General features: G+C 35.4%; 1 protein-coding gene and 1 long non-coding RNA gene across 2 annotated transcripts; one reads left to right on the top strand and one right to left on the bottom strand.

The window, feature by feature from the left end:
• Window positions 1-19024: 19024 nt before the first annotated feature.
• On the bottom strand, window positions 19025-21156 carry LOC127083264 (protein MAIN-LIKE 1). Its single transcript, XM_051023557.1, has 4 exons — window positions 21026-21156; window positions 20606-20775; window positions 19846-20520; window positions 19025-19749 (listed from the first exon to the last, which is right to left on the bottom strand). Coding segments are annotated over exons 1-4 (1509 nt in total). The 5' UTR covers window positions 21027-21156; the 3' UTR covers window positions 19025-19086.
• Window positions 21157-21260: 104 nt separating this feature from the next.
• LOC127083265 (uncharacterized) lies at window positions 21261-23435 on the top strand. Its single transcript, XR_007788366.1, has 3 exons — window positions 21261-22099; window positions 22193-22408; window positions 22787-23435. It is a non-coding gene; the product is annotated as an uncharacterized LOC127083265 (long non-coding RNA).
• The last annotated feature ends 3700 nt before the right edge of the window (window positions 23436-27135 follow it).

Here is a 27135-nt window from a genome sequence, read left to right as displayed (position 1 = left end):
ACCCAACTTCGACTCCAGCTGAGCCCAAATTAAAACTGTCGAAAGATTCAAATGAAAATGATGTCGACCCAACCCAATATAGAAGACTTATTGGGTCACTTCGATACTTTTTTCATACAAGACTTGACTTAGCATACAATGTATGTATGGTGAGCAGGTTCATGCAGAAACCAAAGGTATCACATCTAGTAGTGGTGAAGAAGATATTAAAGTATCTGAAAGAAACTCTCGACTATGGCATTTTGTTTCCTGCAGTTGATGAAGGAAAAGAGTGCAAACTTGTGGGATACACCGACTCAAGTTGGTGTAGTGATGTTGAGGATCAAAAATCCATAGTTGGTTATGTGTTTATGCTAGGTGGGGCACCAATTGCTTGGAGTTCGAGAAAGGAGCCAATAGTGGCATTATCTTCGTGCGAAGCAGAATACGTAGTTATTTCTCTTTGTGCATGTCAAGCAACATGGATGGTGAATCTGGTTGAAGAGATAACAACAAAGAGTCATGGAGCAATTACCATGAAGATCGACAGCATGTCAGCTATCACTTTAGCAAAGAATCTGATAACACATGGCCGAAGCAAACACATCGAGATGAGGTTCCATTATCTTCAAGAGCGGGTAGCAGATTGCAAGATGAATGCGAAACACTGCAGAACTGAGAATCAGATTGCAGACATCATGACGAAGGGGGTGCAGGTCGAAGTATTCAGAAGACTAAGAGCTATGATGAATGTAGATAGCTTAGACACAATGAATTAGGTGATGTGTTGAATTATAATTCCTTGTGCTGAAGCATGTTGCTCGACAGGAATAAGGAAGTGTCGAACCACCTAATATGTTGAGTTGTGTTAGTGTCGAAGTGTCGAAGCATGTTTCTTCACACATGATTTTGACTTAGGCCTATTTTAGTAATGTTAGTTATTTTGGGCTTTTATAGTTTTGGGCTTTGGCTTGAGGTCCAAGTTAACCTAAATCTATAAATAGAGGGAGTAACCCTTATTTTTGTAATAAAGTGAATAGATTATTCATAACATTGTATTCACAGTATTTTGCAGTTGCAAAGTGAATAAGAAGTTTCCCATGGTTTGTGGGCAGAGAGAAACTCTGCAGAATTCTAATTCTTCTTCTCCTTCAATGTTCTTTACTTTCTTTCTCCATTGTTCTTTTCTTTTCATTGCTATAGTGTAGGTGATAAAAATCTTGTTCATCAAGATTGATTGAAATTCTCCATAAGTTTTGGTGGATTTCCAACAATGGCTTAAATGCACTTTTGGTCCCCTAGGTTGAGCATTTTAAATTTTTTGTCCACTATTACAAAACTCAGATTTCTGATCCCTTAATTTTATTTTATTTGGGATTTTTGTATCCCCCTCCAGTTTTGCATATGTGTCATCTTCATTTATGACACGACACTTCGACTTTGATTCCTTTTTTAAAAATTAAACGAATATTTTACATTAAAAAATATTGAATTTTTTTTTATCATACTTATCTATTCATACAATGTTAACAAATTCTAAAAATAAAAAAATCTTTCATTGTTCATGTTTCCATTTCCAATTCATCTCTCCTCAAGAACCCTAACCCCCCTTTCAAACCAATTCACATAAATCAAATCAATCCCCCCAATGTTTTTCTAAAATCTTTCAAAGTTCAATCACCATTTTTACTGTTTTGTCGTATCTCAATCACCATTTTTTTATAACCTGCAAGAGTTCATTTCAGGGTTTTAAAGTTTGTGCTTACGAAGATGACGAATGCACAGTCTTACAGGGGGGGCAATGGAGTTGGTTCAAGGTGCTGATATTGATCACTTCACTCATTCGAGAATTTATGCACACGAGTTGTTCAAATAAGATTCTTAAACCAGTATTGTAATACAATGTGTTTATAGTAATGTCAACCATGTGTTTAATGTTTTTATTAATTTTTTCAATATAAACTTTCTATTTATGAATTACTTAACATGTGTCATTAGGGCACAAGTTAACATTACCCATTTTTTATTATATAAATGCTAAATTCAAATGCTCACAGACCCTCTCACATTTTTATTTATTTAACTTTTAGTTTTTTTATTAATAATTTTATTTTAAAAATACAATATATTATATTTTGTAAATCAATTATACTTGCTTTTATTTCCACTTTAATATTTAATGTTTATGATTTTATTTTCAATTAATTTTCCTCAACCGATACATTTTTTGACAATCAATATTTATCAATTATATTTTTTATTTTAAAATTTTTTTTTTATCTTATGTTCTTTTCAACAGTGGTAAATTAGTCAGAACATTTTTTGTTTGATTTTTTATACTTGGTATTTTATTTAAAAAGAATAAAATTAGCTTTGTTAACAAATTAAATCAAACAAATAATGCTCGATGTTGGTATAAAATATTATTATATTATTAATTGTGATACAAAGATATAATTATTATAAAATGAAACAAAAATAGACAAATCACCTCCATGAATCCTCACATAAACTGAATCCTCAAATAAACCAATCACAACAATGCTTTAAACATCGAACCTGATAAGCATCAATTATATAGCTACAATTAAAATAAATATAAAATAAACTATATAAAATGATTTTTATATACAATTAACAACTAATATAATATACATTAGTCAATTAAAATTGGTATTTCTAAATTGATGTATTTTATTTATTTCTTACATGAAATTTTTTTAATCAACTAAACCAAATTGGCACAATCCAAAATATGATAAAAGAAAGGGACTAAACATTTAGGGTTTTGTTTGAAAATTTGAGGGGAAAGGATTCAATTTTTTTGAATTATAGAGAAATTTTTAGTATTTAAAATTTTTTTGGTATAGAATGTATATCATCAATATATTTTTTATTTTTTAAATATTATAACAACAAAAATTACATTTGAAAAATTTGTCTAATCTTTCAAAATTTTCCTCCTATACAAATTTTGAGTTCTCAATTTAAAATTTTTTAGTTTATGAATAAAAAAATACCCTCTAAAATCCTTCTATTCTTTTCACTTAATCCTTCCTTTTTTTCTTCAAAATTGACCCCTCCAAATTCTCAAACAACCTCTTAAGATACATAAAGAAAAATTCATAAAAAAACATAAATAATTAAGACAAACAAAAAGAAGAAATGAGACATCACATGAAAACAACAATGAACTCAAAACAATTATGATAACTACCTTTAGAGTAATAAAGATGAAGATGATACAACAATAATGTTATGAGTGATGATATTTATAGGGAGGCAAAATAAAACCAACTTTTTTTTATATGATTTTGTTAAATGAGTCTTGTGAACTTTAAAACTTTACTTTTTCCCTTAAGAAATATTTTGAAGTACAAACAAACCTCTATTCATGATCATCGAATTACAAAATGCGGTTAATGAAATCTTTTATTGCTAAAATAAGAAAATCATATAGAATAATGGTACATTTTGTTTTACTATCATATTCGTTTATTTATGGGAATATAGTACTTTTCATGTTTGAACAACCAACACCAAATGCATATAAAAATGCTTTTGCTTTGGAAAATGAACATCATTAAACTATGTGGCTAATGATTACTAACTATTTTGGTTTAAAAAGTTTCTATGAGTTGACAAATGACAACTATTGTATTAACTATAATAAATAATAGTATTTTCATAAAACAAATTCATTGAAATTAGTAGAACAATTACTTTTCTATTTTTTTTGTTATAAGATTATTTTCCACTTATTCTTTACTCCTTAATATAAGATATTTTTCAAACTCTTACCTGTATTAATAATTTTTTTTATAAAATATTCATATTTATTTTACTTTTGAAAAACATAAAAAAAAATCCCGCTCTTACAATTTTATTAAGTATGAAAATATATATATATATATATATAAACAAAAACGATAACAACTTTGTTAACTGACATAACTATTTTTTAAATACCCATATATTTTATTATAAGATCTTATAATAAGAACAGAGAATAATTAGACTTACAATTTTTTTATATATAATAAACTCAAAATTCATAAAATCAAAGAAAAAGAGTAGGGAATTCATCCAAGATCCACTTAAACACCAACAAATCTAAAACTAGATAAACCTAGTTCATCATGATACAAAGACGAAGCAAGAAAGCTAGGAGAATAATGGCAAACTACACGAGACTCGACATTCGTGGTCATAGAAGCTAGCTTGTCTGCGCAATGGTTAACTTCCCTATAAATGTTAGTGATGAAAAACTCCATGCCTCTAACTTTTGCCATATCATTAAGTCGTCTAGTTTGTATGTTTCAAGGCACAATCTTTAAGTCTTGAGTCGCAAGAATAACCATTTCGAGTTTGTTTCAATCCAAACCTTAGCAAGCCTAAACTAAAAGAAAAATCAATATCTTTTATGACTCCAAAGAGTTCGACATGAAGGGAAGAATTTTCATCAACCAAGTCAGAGAAGGCAGACAAGAAGTCTCCACTCTCATTACGAAAAAGCCTTCGACAATAAGCTAATGAGGTAACATAAGAACCATCAGTGTTGTATGTGAACCACCAGTTCGCCGGAGGAGACCAAATTACTTCCACAATATTATGAGCCTTTTAAGGGTTTAACCCGACTTTAAAGCTCTGATTGATGGTGAAGTCGTGAATGAAAGAGTTTGCAACTTTCAAAGTGTTATTTCTAGTGAAGGAGACTTCTGATTGAATTAAACCTAAAGCGGTCTTCCAGTGCATTTTTTAGTTTTTAAACCTAATGTTGTTTGTAGCGAACCAGATGGTGTTTAAGATAGAGATAATGGAAGCTTGGATGATAACCTCACACTATTTACTCCAGCTTCTATCACAAATACTCAAAGCTTCCATGACATTAGAGGGCATGAAGACCTTGATCGAGGCAAGGAACCAGTGCCAAATATGATAAGAAATATGCACTGGAAAAATGATAAGAGGTTGTTTCTTCGTGCTTGCTACAAAGACTACACCAAGAGGGACTAAAGCAACCTCTTTTTTGGAGGTTCTCATAAGTGGCAAGTCTATTGTGACAAAGCCTCCAAAGTGTGAAAGCTTTTAAGAGAGGAATATCTTGATTCCAAAGCTTGCTTGACTATCTCAGCAAAGGCGTATTGGGCTTTTTCAGAATATATGCATCTTTAAGGGACAAGTTTCCATTATTTGTGTGAGGCCAAATTCTACAGTCTTCTCTGAGATCCAATGGAAGAGTGATTTGTTGTACTTTTTGTGGATGTCAGGCACCAAATTAGAAATGAAATCAGGAAAATGTCAATTGCCTTGATTGATGAAGCTTGAGATAAATAGATTGGTCTTAACCTCAGATGGATGTTGCACCTGATTGATTAAAGGTTTTTGAAGCCAATAATCTAACCAAAAATTAGTGGACTTCCCATCACCCACTATAATTTTAGATTCATGAAGTATTGTGCTAAATTCTTTTTTTATACTGCACCAAATATAAGAGTTGATATGAAAGCATATGGATTTTCCCTTCTTCAAGATTCTTTGCTTTTAAGATCTTAGCCCAAGACTTCGTAGAATTGATAGTGTCCCAATGAAGCTTCATATTGGAAGCAACATTAAGAACCAAAACAAATCTACTACTCAGTCTACCTTGATTGTAAGGGCCACACACCATCATATCCTAAGACACAGAAACCAACTTTCTTTACAAGACATTGCCTGACCAAATGAAGTTCCTACAATACTTCTCAATTTTCTTGATTAAAGACACAGAAAAATTTAACCTTGATTATACTTACTAAGTGTTTGTTTGACAAACACAATAAACTACCTCATATAAGATAAAATTTATAGCTTATTTTAATAAGTTTATAATATATTTTCATAAAATATTACAAACAGTTAATATAATTTAATAAAATTTGAATTACAATAATTTAATAAAAATAATTTTTTTATAATATTACATGAAAAATCTCCAAAGTAAACATAAAACTAAACATTGAATTATAGGCACATTAATTAAGAATAAAAATATTAAATTTATGGTTGTTGAATTGTAATTCCTTGTTTCGAAGCATGTTGCTCGACAGGAACAAGGAAGTGTCAAACCACCTAGTGTGTTGAATTGTGTTAGTGTCGAAGTGTCGAAGCATGTTGCTTCACACATGGTTTCGACTTAGGCTTATTTTAGTAGTGTTAGCTATTTTGGGCTTTTATAGTTTTGGACATTTATAGTTTTGAGCTTTTGTTTGAGGTCCAAGTTAACCTAAACCTATAAATAGAGGGAGTAACCCTTATTTTTGTAATAAAGTGAATAGAGTATTCATAACATTGTATTCACATTATTTTTCAATTGCAAAGTGAATAAGAAGTTTTCTATAGGTTGTGGGCAGAGAGAAACTTTGTAGAATTCTAATTCTTCTTCTCCTTCATCGTTCTTTAATTTCTTTCTCCATTGTTCTTTTCTTTTCATTTCTATAGTGTGGGTGATAATAATATTGTTCATCAAGATTTATTGAAATTCTCCATAGATTTTGGTGGATTTCCAACATCTGGTATCAAGAGCTTCGGTTTAATCGATTTGTGGGAAGAAAATCACCATGGCAACGAATAATCTAAACAGGCATTTTCTAGCAAATCTTTTGATTCTCAAGAACAACAATCATGAGAATTGGTGCAAGCAGATAAATGTTGTATTCTGTTATCAAGATCTTTGGGATCTTGTGAAGGAAGGAGTAGCAACGCTTGCAGAAGTTGCAATAGATCAAGAAAAGGTTGCACATAAAGAATTGAAGAAGAAAGATTATAAAGTTCTCTTTATAATACATTAATGTGTTGATGCATATAACTTTGAAAAGGTTAGTGATGCAGAGTCAGCGAAAGAAGCATGGGAAATTCTGGAGAAATCGTTTGGAGGCGTAGAGAAGGTGAAAGAGGCGAGGTTACAAACTCACAAAAGGACGTATGAATTGCTTCAGATGGAAGACAATGAAAGCATAACTAATTTCTTCACAAAGGTTACGAAACTGGTGACTCAAATCAAGGTATGAGGAGAAATGGTGACATCAAGATCTGTTATTGGAAATATCTTGAGGTCGTTGGCTCCAAAATTCGACCACGTGGTAGTAGCCATAGAAGAGTCGAAAGATTTGTCAAAACTGACAAAGGAAGAGCTTCAAGGGACGCTTGAATATCATGAACAAATAATGGTTGAAAGAGTTGCAGGAAAGTCGAAGAGTGATATGGCTTTGTAGACTCAATCAACAAAAGAAAGGAAAGGCAAAGGTAGATGGAATGGCAACAAAGGCAGAGGAGGTTACAACAATTCGACTGATCGAAATCAGAAAGAAGGAAACTGGTCGAATCAGAAAAAACCATGGAACCAAGGAAACCAAAGAGGTGGTATTGCAGGTAGAGGAAGAGGTGGTGGTCAAAAGCCAGACAAGAGTCACATTCAGTGTTACAATTGTTAAAGGTATGGTCATTATTCTAGTGATTGTCCAAAAAAGCAGAAGAATCAAGAAACTTATGCAAAGCTGGAGAAACATGAAGAAGAAGAGACGTTGCTGATGGTTACAACAAGAGATGAAGAGAGATTCAAGGACCAGTGGTACTTGGACTCATGATGCTTATCACACATGTCTGGAAGGAGAGATTGGTTTGTCAACATAAATCCCTCAATGAAGAACATGGTGAAATTTGCAAATGACAACACTTTAGCAGTTGAAGGTGTTGGTGATGTTCTGATTATGAGGAAAGATGGTAAGAGGTCAGTAATTTCAAATGTGTTGTACATACTAGACATGAAGAGCAATTTGCTCAACATAGGGAAATTAGTCGAAAAGAACTACAAGGTGTCGATCAAAGACAAGATGATGATAGTTCTCGACACAAATGGAAGGTTGACCTTGAAGGCTCCAATGTCTTATAATAGAACCTTCAAGATTGAGCTTAATGTGATAGAGCATAAGTGCCTTACAACAGCAGCCAACAGAGATGAATGGATATGGCATTATAGACTTGGTCATCTCAATTTCAAAGACATCAGAGATTTGAAGAGAAGAAATATGGTTTCATGATTACCAGAAATCAACATTCCAAATGAAGTGTGTGAAGAATGTGTGCAGGCGAAGCAGCATAAGAACAACTTCAGTAAGGATGCAGGAAGCAGGCCGAAGGCAATTCTTGAAGTCATATACTCTGATGTATGTGGTCCTCTCTAGGTGGATTCGGTTGGAGTTAACAAATACTTTGTTACATTCATAGATGATTTCAGTCGAAAACTGTAGTCTTACCTGATCAAGAAGAAAAGTGAAGGGATCGAGGTATTTGCCAAGTTTAAATCTATGGTAGAAAGACAGAACGGTCGAAAGATCAAGATTTTGAGGACTGGTGGATGTGGAGAATATGTGTCGAAAGATTTTGATGCATTATGTGTGAAAGAAGGGATTGTGCATGAGGTGGTTCCACCCTACACTCCACAGCAAAATGGAGTCGTGGAAAGGAAGAATAGAACGATCATGAATATGCTTAGAAGTATGTTGAAAGGCAAGCATCTACCCAAAGAATAATGGGGAGAAGTTGTGTCCACTGCAACATATATCCTGAACAGATGTCTGACGAAGAAGCTAGAAGGAATCACGCCAAAAGAATGTTGGTATGGTGTCAAGCCTAGCTTGAGTCATTTGAGGGTGTTTGGATCTATAACACATAGACATGTGCCAGATCGGTTGAGAATAAAACTTGATGACAAGTCGAGTCAGATGATCCTGATATGATATCATTTGATTGGAGGATACAAGTTGTTCGACCCAGTGAATAAGCAAGTGGTGATTAGCAGAGATGTGATCATATATGAGCTTAAATAATGGGATTGGGTTGAGAATGTCAAGAAATATTTAGTGAGAATCTTTAGTGATGAACCAACTAGTGAAGTCGAAAGAGAAGTTCGACAGGAAGAAGTCAGAGTTGAAGCAGACCCAAGCAGACCTCAAAGAACAAGACACATGCCTGCAAGGTTGCAAGAATATGTGATTACATCATATGATATGGTCAATAAAGAAGGTGAGCTGGTACATTATGATTTCTACGCAGATGTCGAACCTATCAATGCAGCTGAGACATTGAAAGATTCGAAGTGGATGAAAGCAATGGACAAAGAGCTGAAGTCAATCGACGTCAATAACACTTGGTGACTTGTCGAATTGCCCCAAAACAAGAAGGCAATCGATGTGAATTGGGTATACAAGGTGAAGTTGAATCCCAAAGGAGAAGTGACTCGACACAAGGCGAGACTTGTGGCAAAAGGATTTCTTCAGAAAGAAGGAATCGACATCAATGAAGTTTTTACACATGTTACTAGGATTGAAACAATTAGGTTGTTTGTTGGTCTACAAAACATGAGCAACTGGAAGATGTGTCAGATGAATGTGAAATGTGAAATCCTTAATAGACCCTTAGAAGAAGAAGTTTATGTTGCACAACCAACTGGGTTTGTGAAACATGGTGAAGAAAGAAAGGTGTACAGGCTGCATAAAGCCCTGTACGAACTTAAACAAGTTCCAAGAGCTTAGAACAAGAAGATAGATGGCTTTCTAAGGGAGAAGGAATTTGTGAAGTGCACAAGTGAACATGGAGTATATGCAAGAAGAAGCAAGAGTGAATTTTTTATACTATGTCTCTATGTCGATGACTTGTTGATAACAGGTAGCTGCAAGAAGGAGATCGAAGACTTCAAAGGTGATCTCAATAAGGAATTCGAAATGTCAGATCTGGGCATCGAATTCTACAAGAGCCGTAGAGGTTTGGTGATGCATCAAAGAAGGTATGCAGGAGAAATACTCAAGAGATTTGAGATGCAAGATTGCAACCCAACTTCGACTCCAGCTGAACCCAAATTACAACTGTCGAAAGATTCAAATGAAAATGATGTCGACCCAACCCAATATAGAAGCCTTATTGGGTCACTTCGATACCTTTTTCATACAAGACTTGACTTAGCATACAATGTAGGTCTGGTGAGTAGGTTCATGCAGAAGCCAAAGGTATCAAATCTAGCAGTGGTGAAGAAGATATTAAGGTATCTGAAAGAAACTCTTGACTATGGCATTTTGTTTCCTGCAGTTGATGAAGGAAAAGAATGCAAATTAGTGGGATACACCGACTCAAGTTGGTGTAGTGATGTTGAGGATCAAAAATCCATAGTTGGCTATGTGTTTATGCTAGGTGGTGCACCAATTGCTTGGAGTTCGAGAAAGGAGCCAGTAGTGGTATTATCTTCGTGCGAAGTAGAATACGTATTTGTTTCTCTTTGTGCATGTCAAGCAACGTGGATGGTGAATCTGGGTGAAGAGATAACAACGAAGAGTCATGGAGCAATTACCATGAAGATCAACAGCATGTCAGCTATCAATTTGGCGAAGAATATGATAGCACATGGTCGAAGCAAACACATCGAGACGAGGTTCCATTCTCTTCAAGAGCGGGTAGCATATGGCAAGATGAATGCGGAACAATGCAGAACTGAGAATCAGATCGCATACATCATGACGAAGGGGGTGCAGGTCGAAGTATTCAGAAGACTAAGAGCTATGATGAATGTAGATAGCTTAGACACAATGAATTAGGTGGTGTGTTGAATTATAATTCCTTGCGCCGAAGCATGTTGCTCGACAGGAATAAGGAAGTGTCGAACAACCTAATATGTTGAGTTGTGTTAGTGTCGAAGTGTCGAAGCATGTTGCTTCACACAGGATTTTGACTTAGGCCTATTTTAGTAGTGTTAGTTATTTTGGGCTTTGGCTTGAGGTCCAAGTTAACCTAAATCTATAAATAGAGGGAGTAACCCTTATTTTTGTAATAAAGTGAATAGATTATTCATAACATTGTATTCACAGTATTTTGCAGTTGCAAAGTGAATAAGAAGTTTTCCAAGGTTTGTGGGTAGAGAGAAACTCTGCAGAATTCTAATTCTTCTTCTCCTTCAATGTTGTTTACTTTCTTTCTCCATTGTTCTTTTCTTTTCATTGCTATAGTGTAGGTGATAAAAATCTTGTTCATCAAGATGGATTGAAATTCTCCATAGGTTTTGGTTGATTTCCAACAATGGCTTAAATGCACTTTTGGTCCCCTAGGTTGAGCATTTTAAATTTTTTGTCCACTATTACAAAACTCAGATTTCTGATCCTTTAATTTTACTTTACTTGGGATTTTTGTATCCCCCTCCAGTTTTGCATATGTGTCATCTTCATTTATGACACGACACTTCGACTTTGATTCCTTTTTTAAAAAATAAACGAATATTTTACTTTAAAAAATATTGAATTTTTTTTATCATACTTATCTATTCATACAATGTTAACAAATTCTAAAAATAAAAAAATCTTTCATTGTTCATGTTTCCATTCCCAATTCATCTCTCCTCAAGAACCCTAACCCCCCTTTCAAACCAATTCACATAAATCAAATCAATCCCCCCAATGTTTTTCTAAAATCTTTCAAAGTTCAATGATCATTTTTACTGTTTTGTCGCATCTCAATCACCATTTTTTAAGCTTATTTAACCTGCAAGAGTTCAGTTCAGGGTTTTAAAGTTTGTGCTTACGAAGATGACGAATGCACAGTCTTATAGGGGGAACAATGGAGTTGGTTCAAGATGCTGGTATTGATCACTTCACTCATTCGAGAATTTATGCACACGAGTTGTTGAAATAAGATCCTTAAAGCAGTATTGTAATACAATGTGTTTATAGTAATGTCAACCATGTGTTTGAAAGGATCTATATTTGTTTAGAGACCTGTAAGGCAGGTTTTGTAGAGACATGTAGGTCTCTTATAGGTTTGGATGCATGTTTCTTGAAAGGGGACTATGGTGGACAGTTAATTGCAGTAGTAGGCAGGGGACTATGGTGGACAGTTTGTGGAAGTAGTAGGCAGGGATGGTAATAAACAGATCTTTTTAGTTGCATATGTTGTTGTTGAAGCTGAAATAAAAGACTCATGGATGTGGTTTTTAGACATTCTTATGCAAGATTTAGAAGGATTCAAATCCTATGCATTTATTTTAGATTAGCATAAGGTATTATCTTATATATCTTATGTATTCTTGTGATTTAGTTTTGTTTAGATCTAATTAAAGTTTGAACACATGTGACAGGGACTAGTTCCAGTTGTTCAAGGTATTGGTGTTAATGTGGAGCAAAGATTGCGTGTAAAGAATTTATATGGCAATTGAAAGAAGAAGTGCCATGGGTTAGAATTAAAAGAGGTAATGTGGGAAGCTGCATGCAAAGAATTAAGGCATTGAGTGAAGATGCATGGAAAGATATGTTAGAGGTCTCGGCATGCCATTGGAGCATATCATACTTGAATACATATACAAAATGCCATCTACAGGTGAACAACATGCGTGAGGCATTCAATAGGGAAATATTGGAGCATAAGGACAAACCTATTAGAAATTTATTATAAGGAATAAAGCATTACATAAGAGGATAAATAGCCATAAAGAGTTTTTGTAGAGCTACACTATATCTATATGTCCTAAAGTTCAGTTGGTTATTGAGAAGAATAAGAAACAAGCACAAGGGTGGGCTCTTACATGGCATGGTGATGACGATCTTACAATATTTGGTGTAACCAACGACATTGAGACTTATTATGTGGATCTGAAAAATGAAACTTGCTCATGTAGAAAGTGGTGTTTATATGGGATACCATGCTATCATGCAATTACATTTATATGGAACATCAAGGAAAAACCTTAGGATTATACTGTTGAATATTAGAGGTATGACTAATACCATTTGTAACTATGTTTTGTTCATATATGTGTAGTACCATTTTTGATTATGTGTTCTATTTTGGCTTTGTAGGAAATCAACTTTTTTGGAGACTTGCTCAAACATTGTGTTTCCAACCAATGGACCACAATTGTGACTAATAGGTGGTCAAAATATAGTTACACCACTAGTGATAAAAAGAGCCACAGGTCGTCCAAAAAAGAAGACAAACAAGATAAATGGTGAACCAAAAAATCCTCATATATCGCCAAGAAGACTTTAAACTATAACATGTGTAAGATGTGGAGATATGTGACATAATAAGAGGAGTTGTAAAGAAAAAGGGTAGCTGATAGCGAAATTCCAAAGGGTGGTAATAGCACAAAAAAAGGTTAAGAAGGTGAAGGGCGGAAAAGGAACCAAAATGGTCAATGAAAAGCAAACGAAAATTATACAAGGATTTCAAGCACCTAAAATAACTCAACCTACTCAAGAATAGATGAATTAGTGACTTGAGTTTTATTTTGAATCTCATATGTAACTTAAGTACTATTTTGATTATAATATATGGATCTTAAGTAGTTTTATTTGTAATGTCACATGTGAACATCTTTATGTGTAAATGAACATATTTATATGTATTAGGTCAAAACAAGTTGTTAATGTTAATTTTTCTGTCAAATGGTTATGTTCAAACAATGTTAAAATTGGATGCAATAGCCTGTCAAAACATGTTGCTATATTACAGGCCTTATGTATTTCAAAACTGAATGTCATATTATAGGCCTTATGCAGTCCATTGTGAATGCAATATTACAGGCTTTATGTTGTTCAAAATTGAATGCCATACTGAAGCTAGCGGAAATATACCCGAACGTATCGCATGCTCGAACATACAATAGAGTCGCCATCGAACTTTATGTATCCCCAAAGGGATGGGAAAACATCGATAAAACCCGGAGGAAAGAGATATGATGGGTAAGGAAGTCGGTTATGCAAGGGGAAGGTATTAGCACCCCAAACATCCATGGTACTCCATGGGAACCGTTTTGATTGTTCTCGCTCGAATGGGTATTATATCTAAAGATTACTCGCAAAAGAATGGGAAAAGGAAAGGAAATAGATAAAGTGCTCGGTGAGGATTGGGGCCTTCATGCCTACGTTTCCTCATAATGCAATGAGGAATTCAGAGCTCCGTAGTTCAAAGAACTAGAAGTGGGAGGTGAAAAGAATTGTGATCAAGGTATGGTCTGAACCAAAGAATAATGTGTTTTAAACTCCAAAAAGGGGAAAAACATGAACCCAAGAGTAAACAGGTATGAACCAACAAGTGAGGGCTTACAACGCTCTATCATTATATTGGAACAACCAAAAAAGGAAGGAATTAGGTGTTCGAGTTAAGGGTCAAACAACTCTTGGTTCACAAGGAGACGTAAGATGGAGCACAAAGAGATAATGTATTTGGCCTAAATAATAGGTATGTCACGTGAAGTGAATGAAAATAGAGTATGAATGCATCATGGAGATGGACGGAGTGAAGTGACCAAAGTCACAAAATTGGATATTTGGTGATAAGTGACTGAAGAGGTATTGTTTGAAATCGAAAGTCGAAAGTGTATTGGAATCCATAAGAGAAATTATATTTCTACCATAGAGGGAACAAACTTTAACCGCTACAGGGTGTTAGCTAAAAAAGAAGGAATTAAATGTTTGGGTTAAGGGCCAAACAACTCTAGGTAGAAATGCGGACTATTCATTAGGCGTCCTAAAAGGGTGTATATGGAATTCCAAGGAAAGTGTATTTTAATGTCAAAGAAACAGTATGTCACTGGGTGAATGATTTATGATCAAATGTAGGTGGTGGATCATGAAAGATATGAGTGATGCCCTAAGGAGAATTAGGAATAATTAGAAATATGCTCGCCAATGATTCACCTCCTCGTGCCTATGTATTCTCATCGTGCAATGAGAAAATCAGAGCAATCGTAGTTAGAAACTACGAGTATAAAGGGGGAGAGATGTTTGTCTAAGAAATAGGGACTCATAAGACAAACACCAAGTCAAAGAAGGATTGCAGTACTGGATAGTACAAGGAATAGTTTGCTGGGGAATCAACAATTCGAGATCAAATAAGGATAGTATCTTGGATCCAAGAGAGGGATAAACTCTTAATCGAAGAGCAAAGTGGTGTCTTAGCCGAAAAAGAATAAATTAAATGTTTTACGGGCCAAACAACTCTCGATTGAGGAGGTGGACTGTCGTTATCTTCCTAAAAGGATAAACAAGGAGTCCAAGGAGAAATATGATTGATCTAAAAAATATGGTATAGATTGAATGATTGATTGATAAATAGGGTAGGAATAGATAAGATAGAGCTCGCGAAGAAACTGGGTTCTCCTGCCTACGTACCCTCACAGTGCAATGAGGAAATCAGAGCTTTCGTAGTTCATCCCAATGAGGCTGAAAGCAAGAATGATTGGAGGAAAAAGAAATGAATGATTGAAATTGAGATGATCGGAATGGACAGACTAGACTTGATAGTTGTTGGATAAGAATCACACTAAAGTCTATGGGTAAAGGTGGATACGATAAGCAATGAGCCAAACGTCTCACACCCAAAGATATCCAGAATGAGTGTAGGAAAGCTCCAATCCCATCCTATATTTACCATTTAAGGCTCGTGGCATGTAATTCTCGTCTCAACTTCAAGTGGGGAGAGAAGAGTCTCTGTAGTTGTTTCTTGCATTGATGATGGAGACCTTATCAATCGTTCGATTCAAATTTCACTAAAGTCTATGAATAGAGGTGAATACGATGAGCACTGGGTCATACGTCCCATACCCAAAGATACTCAGAATGGGGGTAGGAATACTCCAGTCCCACTCTTTCTCCATTACTTAAGGCTCGTATCGTACAATTTGATTCATGATTGATAAGTTGTTGATATTGTCCTTGCTTTGTTGTATTTGCTTTGTAGTGAGAGACTTGTCGATTGTACGATTAGAATTGTGCTAAAGTCTATGAATAGAGGTGAATATGATGAGCGTTGGTTCGTACGTCCCATACCCAAAGATACTCAGAATGGGGGTAGGAATACTCCAGTCCCACTCCTTCTCTACTGCTCAAGGCTCGTGTCACACTCTTCTAACTTTGATTTAACAAGTTTTTGAAGTTTCCACCTTTGATGTGCTTGAATAATCCGCTGCTTGGTATGACTGAGAATGCCTTGATTGAAGATCTTGTCTTGAGGCATCGAGCTCCACAACTTGGAAGAAAAGTCCCATTAAGTGACCAAGGGTCTTTTGGTCACTCAATTCAAACTGTGGGATTATTCAAGTTCAAAGGATTTAATTGATCAAAATTTCTTTTGATCAATTTAATCATGGGTTTATTTTGGTTTTAGGGAATTAGGTTAATTCTACTCTAGAAGTTAGTGAATGTTAGAAACTACCCTAAGGGATCATGCATTGATTAATTGAAAATTCTAAGTTAGAAGTCCTAAGGGAGCATGTACATATTGGTCAAAATATTGATTAAAAACCCTTGTATAAGTCCTAAATGGATCTACAATTGTAAGAAAAAGACTAATTCCTAATGTTAAATTCTAATCCTAATGGGATCAAGTCATTCTATCACTAAAATAACAAAATAAAGTCCATAAGGACAAATTGGTCATTTACAAAATATGTCCAAATGCGAACAAAATTAAATTCTAATCAAAACCTAATTATGTCCTAAAATTTAATCCATCTCTAGAAGTATTCTACCCTATTTGTTGAGGATTGACCTAGATTCCAAAAATTAAATTAATTTTAACTATCCCTAGTTAATTCCCAATTAAAACTAAGTTTAAGTTCTAATTAAAAACTAAAATCTAAAGAAGAAAATTAAGTTAATACCTAAAAATCCCAATTGCCCTAAAACATTTATTAACCTAATCGAATTTTATTAATGCGGATTAATCATAAATCTAAACCTAATTAGACAATTAAGAAGAGTTAAGCAAGATAAAGTGAAAAAAACTGGAATTTGTGGTGCAACTAGTAATGGACGCAAGTCCATATTCTTCCGGGCCCAACTTCCAGAAATAGTCCAAGGGTGTGGGGGCGAAAATAGCAATGGGTGAACAAATGGGCTTTAGGCCCTAAGTCTCCTCAACGAACAGGACAAATCACAGTAGAAAATTTTACCTTGTACCCCTACGATTAATCCCATACCCCTACAAAAATTTAAAAATTCCCATTTTACCCTTAATTGGTTTTAACCAATTTACCATTTCATTTTTACCATTCAGTTGAAAATTCCAAAAATTACACTTTCACACCCCTCGCACCGGAACACTGGCAAAAAGACTTCCGGTATGTATTTTTCCAAACCGGAAGACTTATGGGAAGACTTCCGGAACACAAAAAAAAACAAACCGGAACACTTAAGGAAAGAGTTCCGGTTCACATAAAAAAATTTCAAAAAAAATTTGCATACCGGAACTCTTTGGAGACGAGTTCCGGTTTGCTTTTTTTGTGTACCGGAAGTCTTTCTTTAAGTCTTCCGGTACGTTTTTTTTTTTTTTTTTTTTTTTTTTTTTTTTTTTTTACAGAAATGGAAAATCTTCCCAAAATATGTGTAGATACTACTGATGCGTTTATGACGACGGAAAGATTTGGTACACGAGAAGAGGTTATCAGATGGATTAAAGAGGTTGGAATCGACAATAAAGTAACTGTTATTATCAGTCGTTCAGATACTAAAACGGGGAAGAGAGGGAGAAGTAACAAAATAATATTTGGCTGTGATAAAGGTGGGAAACACAAGATTAGTGATAGTGGTACCCAAAGTGCGTCCAAGAAATGTGGATGTCCATTTAAAATCAGGTCGACTCCGGCGAAAGATGGATCTGGTTGGAAGATTGATGTAAAATGTGGGTTACATAATCATGGTTTACCTGATAGATTAGAAGGTCATTCGTTTATTGGTAGGTTGACCACAGATGAGAAGCAACATGTCGCTGATTTGGCAAAGAGACATGTAGCACCTAGAAACATTTTGCTTTCCTTGTGCTTGTACTCTTAGAACATCTTGAGAGTTGATTATGTTGGAACTAACAGGCAAATATGTGGTTGTACTCTTAGAACATCTTATGGGTTACCTTGTGCTTGTGAGTTAGGAAGATACAGAGTAGGTGGTATACCGATACCCATTGATGCTGTTCATGTTCATTGGAGGAAACTAACTATGGAAGTTGAGTTAGAGAAAGGTGAAGATGATGGATCAGAGGTGGATATGACAGCTGCAATGGATGAGTTGTGGAGACGATTTAGGTCATTAGATGTTGTTGGGAAAAGGGCATTAAGGAGTAGGGTATGTGAACTAGCATACCCAACAATGACAACATTGTGTCCACCACCTGAGAAAATAAAAACCAAAGGAGGAGTGAAGAAGAAAGGGAAAAAACCAGCAGATTATGATGTTTATAGGGACCCTTCGTATCATGAGTATGTTGATAAGGCATCTCAATCTTCACAAAGGCAATCTCAACCATCACAGACTTCGAAGAAGATCAAATTATCAAAGAAGCAACCACAATTCATTGTTCAATTTCCTAATCATATTAGGTCATACATTGAAGATGTAGTTAATGTTGAATCAGATGGTAATTGTGGATTTAGAGTCATTGCATCATTGCATGGATATGGTGAGGATGGTTGGTCAATGGTTCGCAGAGAGTTGGGGTTGGAATTAATAGACAAGGATAGGTCAACTTTGTATGACAAGTTATTTTCTAATCGGTTGTCAGCTGTGAGAGAATCTTTGATGATAGAATCGTTTGGTTCACAGCCACCACCTGAAAAATGGATGAGTCTACCAGATATGGGTTACTTGATAGCCAATCGTTATAATGTTGTACTTGTTTGTTTAGGCAATCCGTGCATCACTTTCTTTCCGATGACAAGTTCACATTCACCAAATGTCTCTATTTATTGCATTGGTTTTGTTAACCAGAATCATTGGGTTCAGGTATGTATTTTTATGTCTAAATATTTTAATTATTCCAGTTAATATTTTATGTTATATGACTTAATCTTTTAATTATTTTACTTTATCAGGTTAACATGAAAGAGGGTTTCCATTGCCACCGGTCACATTAGATTGGAAGAAATTTCGTTCTCATATAGCAACTACTTGGATGCTAGGATTTGCAGGACGTATGCAACATTGGCAATTACTTACACCTGTATTAGCATGATTATGTAATCAAAACATAAATATGTAATCAAAACATGAAATCTATATTATTATGTCTATTATATTCAAAGCTTAATACATATAATCAATGTGAACGAGAAATATGCAAAGCTTCAAATAAATCAGAAAACTGTGGATCTTCCTCTTCAGCATTAACCTGTCTCAGATAGCGACGAATCAATGTAGATACACGAGCCCAATCAGGATCAGATGGCCCGGCGTCATATACAGGAACGGGTACCTCTCTAGGAGCGTCACGATGGGGAGGGACCAACCGTGGATGGGAAACACGATAATACCACTCCAGATAACCGTCTACTACCTCAGATGGAGTGGTGGCCACGGAAGATGAACCGATCACATCGACAACACTCTGATGGTAACTGATCCAATCAACATCAATATCCGTCGCCATCATACAATCCAGAGGTGGGGATGGAACATACTGTCTATACCCGAACTGACGTAAACATCTATCAGGCAAGTATGGAACAACTATTTCACCCCACTTCAAACAGCCCCTGTAAAGACATATCTCATCAAATACACGCCATGCTCTATGATCCTCAAATGGTCGCCAGATGACGTCGGTAGGTGTCAGCTCGTCCAAAATAGGTCGTAAATCATCGACCTTCAGGACTCCCTGTCTATATGACCATCTCATCGCTCGGGGAAGACCACAGTTTCCAGCAGGATTCCAATTCTCCCCTCTTTTTCCAACAGTTGGAAAATACTCGTGAATCCAACACTGTTACAAAATAAAAACATAATAAATAAAACAAATTAAGTTACAATATTTTATAAAATGAATCCAACACTTAATTAACAAAATTAAATTATATACCTGTAGGAGAGTAGGATATCCACCTAGCTGTTTGCAACTGTACATGGACGCATCTCCAAGATATCGGTAGAGGGTAACTAGTGCAGCTGCTCCCCAACTATATCCTGAACATCCATCCAAGTCCCTAAACAGGAGGAGGTATCGTGCCTCTACAAGTGTAAAGGTCTTATCAGCAAATATGGTGGAACCCACCAACATCAATAGATATGCTCTAGTCGCATATGCCCAGCTGGAAGCAGCCCTATGATGTACGAATATATCATATAACCACTCCAACTTGTAATACGACCCCCTGCAGCTCCGAACATGTGACTGTGCCTGACTCTGTGACACTCCTAGGTAGTCCACAGCAAGTTCAACAGCTAGCTCTTCAGTCACATCCTGAGGACTCCAAAAGATACCCCTAATGGGCAAGTGAAGTAGACATGCGACATCATCTAAAGTAATGCTCATTTCACCAAACGGCATGTGAAATGAAGATGTCTCTAGATGCCATCTTTCCACAAATGCAGAGACAAGATTTGTGTCTATCTTGTTCAGACTCGTTCTCTGCAGTGAAGCTAAACCGGATCTAGATACCCAACTCTCCATCTGTGGTGGAAGAGCCAATGGAACCCTAGAATTCAACTTCAGTCCATGTCCGGCAACCTTCAACTCTTTCTTTGGTCCTCTTTCCTAAAAACAATTAAAACACATATTAGAAAACAAATTATAAAATATTCAACTATTATTCATTTTCAAATATAGTCCGTTTACTTACCTCACCGAACCATATATGTCGAGCAACATGATGCTCGTACTTCACCAAAAGCGATGTATCGTACGGCCCTCCTGGATATCCAGTCGGCTCAGCTGCAGCTGCAGATGAAGATGCACCCCGGTCTAACGTGCGGACTGGAATCCGGCCATCTGCACCTCTTCTTCGAACCACTGCAAAAATAATGTAAAAAAAAATAATTAAAAAAAAAAAAAAAAAAAAAATTACGTACCGGAACACTTCAAAGAAGAGTTCCGGTACACATCATCCAAACCGGAAGACTTGAAGAAAGTGTTCTGGTATATAAGTATACAAACCGGAAGACTTTCTAGAAGACTTCCGGTTCAGTGTCCAAAAAAAACAACAAACCGGAACACTTAAGAGAAGTGTTCCGGTATACAATTTTCAAACCGGAAGACTTACTCTTAAGTGTTCCGGTATACAATGCAAAAACGCCAAAAAATTTTTCTTCTCCGGAAGTCTTCAACGAAAATGGTAAAAAAATTTTGAAACGGAAAATATACTCTATTTATATGAGGGTATTTTGGTCAAAAAATTTTAAATGTAGGGGTATGGGTACAATTGTAGGGGTATAGGGTAAAATTTTCATCACAGTATAAATGGAACCGGTGAGGTGCGGAAAGGAAGTTTGGGCTGGAAAACCAAGCTTCACAAGATCTAACCCAATCCACATGGCGAAAACAGATCCACAATATACTCTCAGTAACACGTATGAGCATTTCACTCCGCCATTTTCACGCTCTTCAAGCTTTTTACGCGTTCACTTCAAACGTCCATGAACACGCAAAACGAATCCAAATCGGAGCCCAATCATCCTCGCCGTACCCCTATTTCAATTCATGTTCATCATCATCTTCTTCGTATCGAAATTGCAAGATCCAACAAAAAAATAAAAATCTCCAAATCCATTCGTATCTTGCACGCGGAGTCGAAGAGAATCGGGGATGAATCACAGTATGGCCATGATCAAGGGAGTCGCGCCGACGATTGAAAGGAGAATATATTACCGAATCGGAACTTTGACGTGGTGTCATCCCAGCGGATCGCAGGTGTTGGACTCTTCTATTTCCCTCCGCTCCTCTTCAGTTTTACTTCTGCAATGCCGTTATGTGCTCATGATTCTCCTTCACTTTTTCTGTTATGAATCCGGATGTTACTCTGCGGATTGAAGCGATGCATCAAGATGCGCATTCTATACGTTACAACGAAAAAGAAAAAGAAGCACTCGTCTTCATCCTCAAGAACGGAAACATAATGTCAGAGCAAGCCACACGGTTGTGAAGTAAACGTAGAAGAAGAACTCACCGACTTGAAGCTGTTGAGTCGGGTTATTTGTGCATATTGGTGTCCGGTAGCGCTCTACGCTGTTGCGACCGTGCGCAAGTGTTTCCAGGCTTCTTCATTCATCTGTTACAGTGGATTCGACCACCTTCGCGTAATCGGTTTCAACGATGCGGCGACCAAAATCGGTATGAGGTATGAGTCTTTCGCTTCTTCTAATCTTTCACGTGTGCTTTTGTTTGAACCACTTCCTTTTCTCTCTTGTGAACTTGGATTCGTGACTTGTAGGTGAATTGCAGGTCGTTGTGGCAATCGTGGTGTGTGAAGTTTGAGAATGGTTGCAGGTGAAGAAGAAGATTAGAGGACTTGCAGAGGATTCAAGAATGAAGGAGTGAAGAGGATGAAGAAGATTGATATGAAGAAATGAAGAACATCTCTTGCAGAATGAAGAACACTTTGTTATATAGAGCATGAAGTTGCAACCGAATCGGGCACGCCGGGCAGGTAAATTCGGTTAGCTCTCTGTTGAAGTGGTTAGTTCTATTAATTTCTGTTATCAAATGGATTTTCATGTTGCTAGCCGTTAGTTGATGCAGGCGGAACTTTATTTGTGAGTTTGAAGTTGTTCAACCTTGATACTTAACTTGGTGCAAACTTATGTTAACGCATTAGTTGATGCTTGTGTTATGGATTTGCATTGTTTTTGTTTATTTGTGTGGACTGCTGCTAATGAATGTTACAGGACTGTCCTGATTGAAATATTTGGAGTGTTATATGAATATGAATTAATGCATTATCGATATCCCCCTGTTGTTATGACTTGGATGTTTTGTTAAGTTATGGTTTGAAATGAATGCATTGGTTATTTCTTGCAACTTGCAGGTCCTACTTGATCATGGCATGTTGCATCACGTGCGTTCAACCGGCTTGTGGTTTGTTGGCATGTTGTTGGTGTTTGTGACGCATTGCAACTTGGACTCATTACGCTTCCATTGTATTGCTATTGCCGCAGGATCAGGTTGCAAATCGTGATGGTCTTATTGTGCAGCATTGGTCTGCTGCAGTTGAATGTAACCTTGCTCAGAGGCTGCCAATGTGGTCGTGCTTATGGGCTGCTAGTTCAATGTCGTCATTGTCGTGCGGTTTGGATGCGTTTATGTGCACACGAATGGTTGGTTAATGTTTTTTTTTTTGTACTAGGTCCGGCTGACGGCATGACCGAACTAGAACGGATTTGCAAGGCTTTCTCATGGAATTTAGAAAACTTGGTGTAGATTTGAAATGGATAACTTGTATATGTTATGATTTGGTTTGTGTAGATTGAAAATTGGTTTGGATTTTTAGGTTATGACATTTTTGTACCTTTTAGATGAACTGGTATATACTTAGAGCATTTGGAGAATGGCTTTAAAAGCTCATTAATTACTAGTCCGTATTTTTTGAGAAAATAGAAATGGTCTTAACCCTATGCTTTATAAATCTCTTGAAACACTTCCTATTCCTAATAATAATTAGCTATGCTTCCAAATCAGTTGCTCATGTAAATCTATTCTCAAGATGGGTTCTGGTGTACACAATTTTTGTTAAATTATTGGTATGACTTGACTGCATTAACGTGCACTCAAAAAATTGATATTACTCCATAAGCCCATTTGTTGTGCCTCCTTTCAAACAGCAGAACCAACCTGAAGTGGGGACTAAGATCTCTCTTATTTTAAACCATCTTTGTTTAAATGGTTAACATGGGCTTCACCTGAATAAACATGGCTCATTAACAAAAATCAAGTCAAAAAGGAAATCTAATAATGAAAAAAGGTTAAAGTTAATTTGCAAAAAAAGACAATATTTTCTAAAATTAATCGGCTAAAGAGAAATGAAATGGTTATGAAATCGAACAAATTCTCCAAAGTCGATTTGAATCTCAAGGATCAAGTTTTGAATTAAAATCTAATTTGTACCTTTAAAATCCATTCAAAACTTCATGAATTAATTCGAAATTGACGGAATGATCATGTGTCTCATGATTAAAGATTTAGAGGTTGATGGTTGACTTTGGTCAATTGGTTGACCAAAAAGTCAATAGTTGACCAAAGGGCAACCCAAGTGAAAATGCATATTTTCTCACGGACAATGAATATGGATCACAAAACTCCTGAACCAAACGACTTATGTCAATGTTATTGATCAGAAAGGCCGTGAATTAGGGCTTCAACCCGTTTAAAGTGTAATACCATAATCTTCGATCCAAAAACATGATTTTATCAACCACAAACCCTGAATCCATGATACCTGTTAACAAATGTTAATCATGAATTAATGAATGTGAATGAGTATGAATGAGGTTAGATGAATAACAAGTTATAGGCAGATGATAAAAGCGAAAAAGAGGGCAAATTTTGGGGTACTACACATATTACAGGTCTTGTGTTGTCCAATGTGAATGCAATATTACAGGCCTTATGTTGTTCAAAACTGAATCCTTATCTAGTTCAATATGAATGCCATATTACAGCCCTTATGTTGTTCAAAACTGAATGTCATATTACATGCCTTATGCAGTCCATTATGAATGACATATTACAAGCATTATGTAGACAATGTTTAGTATTGTTAAAACAATATTGTTACGAGTATTATGCATGAAAACTTCATTCATTAATGTTGAACCACCTGAATTTCTTAAAATTAATTAATTTATTGATGAAATGTATTACATTATTATGGATAACTTGCTACAACATAAAGCAAAAAACATAACAAAATAACCTAAAACCTAATCACATAAAACCTATTTCATTAATGTTGAACCAACTAAAGCAAACAACATAACAAAAGTGATCATCCAATTGAACTTCAATTGCTTCTTCAACATATTTATTTTCATCTTCATTTCTTCTTATTTTTCTTTGTAATAATTAACATTTTCCTTCTCTTCATTTAGGTTCTTTAGTAATGGAGATATTAATTCGTTTTCCCTATGATTCATCTCCTCATCCAACCAAAGAAAGTGATTGCATTTCTTATATCCTTGAATCTAGCAACATCAATGGAGATGAAGATGAATAAGTGGAAAATCATTACGACATCAAAAAATTGCAAAATTTTAAACATACCTTATAAACCCCACATCTATAGAAACGGTGACATGGGTTCACATCCGTCCATGCCGTCATCAAACGATTTATAAATATACTTCCATGTCTAAAAACAGACTGTTGCAACATTGTAAACTTCTTAAATCAAATGAGATTATAATGGGCTTCGAATATGATAATGAGCTTCAAATATGTGGATGAACACGATGAAGGTTGGAAGAAGAAAAAGCTAAACCTGAATATGTGATTTAAGAAAGATGTTTTTTTATTTTCATAATTTATTAACATTATATAAATAGACAAATATAATAAAAACATTGTTTAGATATTTTTTAAATAAAATAATTTTTTATTTAAAAAAAGTAAAAAATGATAATATGGAACCACAATCAAAGTGCCACATCATAAATTAGGAGGTCACATATGAAAACCTGGAGGGGGCACAAAAACCCCAAGGAAAGTAAAGCTAAGGAACCAGAAAGATGAGTTTTAGGGTTTATAAGTGTGACACAAAGATTTGCTCCCTTTCCTTATAATTCATGCTCCGATATTGTAGAAATACACTTCTAGATCACTCTGACCTTTCCTGACACGACACTACACATCATTAACACATATTAACTTCACTAAAATTAATGGGCCATAACTCAACATACATTCTCTTTATGTAGTCTCACTTTCATCTTACACTATTTAGATCTAGTTTAAGAAGAAAACTGAACTTATGACACTCTTCTATTATTTTTATTCTTGCTCATGCTTAATTTCAAAAGATAGTTTCTTGCAAAATCAATATGAGTAACATTCACTCCTTGTGGGTATAATATCCTTACATTTTTATCACTTGCTACTTCTAAATATACATGTATACTTACATGTGACACATTTTTAAGTAATAAATGCACAACCATTTGCACTCTCTAGAGGAAGCACCCCCTAATTAGAATAAAGGCCCACACCGGTGAATACATTATCTAGACCCAATTTGTCATCAAACGCAGAGGAAATTTCTATTGTATCTTGATTTACCTAGAAAAGTTGGTCTCCAGCCTCAAGAGTCTCGTTATTTTGCTGATCATCTCAGTCCATTGTTGTTCTATTGTTAAAAGATAAAAATGAAAAATCATAAGTACAAGCAAATGACTGAGACTATATCCACCATCTAACTTCATTATCAGTATGGTCATAACCGAAAACACATATATCCGCTCTAATATAGGTTTGAGACTTCCGTTCCCACCAGACTCCCAACCTTATCAAAAAATACCTTTAAGTTTATCAGATATATACATTATTCCCTTGTATACAAGAAAGTTTCATTGAGTTCATTATCCCTTGTTAATTTTAGGATAAAAGCACTTGGGGTTCCCATAGCAGCCATACCCAGAAAGAAAGAAAAAAATAGAAGTTATAAAAGAGAGGAATGTTAACTTTAGATACCCATAAGTTTTGAGAAATGAAGGAACTTATTCCATTTTGGAACCATAATATGGTGTATACTAATGACGAGGAACCCTAAATCAGTGGTGCTGGTCTTTGATACGACAATGTAGGGGTGGATATGCAAAGTTAGCACTCCAACGCCCAAGTCAGTTCAGAACTCAAGATGAGTGTAGTAAAAATGGATATTAAAAAAATGTACCTTGAATATCTCGTGTAGGGTCTTTTATACCGTTTTTCATTAAGAGTGAATTAACATCAGTTTGGGCCTTTACTTTTTGGGCATTTGGCCGGCCCAAAACAGTTGCCCTCAAGGCTTACCGGGTGGTATAGAGTCGTGAAAGTCTTAGGATTCGTGGCTGGCCTCAGAGGATGCAGTTCGATTCAAAACAGAAGTGGAAACGATTAGAGTCAGTTGAAAAGATAGTGGGGAACATGTGTTGGTGTAAGCCCTAGAGGCCAATACTTTTGGTACTTGTATCGAATTATTTATTAATAATAAAATACTTTTTCTTTATTATGTTTGTTTAATAAAGTCCCTAGAATAGCTAGTCCATTTAATGTATTAAATATGACTTAATCATGAGATCCCATTAAACATAAGGACATTATTCTTAAAGTATCTGTAGTCGAGCTTTATTGTGAAGTGGGATAACATTAAAGCATTGAGACTATCATGTATATAGACTGATGATC

This window comes from Lathyrus oleraceus, chromosome 5 (genome assembly GCF_024323335.1).
Source record: "Lathyrus oleraceus cultivar Zhongwan6 chromosome 5, CAAS_Psat_ZW6_1.0, whole genome shotgun sequence".
NCBI classification, from domain to species: Eukaryota; Viridiplantae; Streptophyta; class Magnoliopsida; order Fabales; family Fabaceae; genus Lathyrus; species Lathyrus oleraceus.
This window is presented reverse-complemented; position numbering and strand designations above follow the sequence as displayed.

Excerpts from the sequence above, each read along its gene's own strand:
- LOC127083264 (XM_051023557.1), bottom strand. Across the intron at positions 20,521-20,605 it reads GACATATATGGTTCGGTGAG|GAAAGAGGACCAAAGAAAGA; the intron begins GTAAGTAAACGG and ends AATTGTTTTTAG. Across the intron at positions 19,750-19,845 it reads GATATCCTACTCTCCTACAG|TGTTGGATTCACGAGTATTT; the intron begins GTATATAATTTA and ends ATTTTGTAACAG.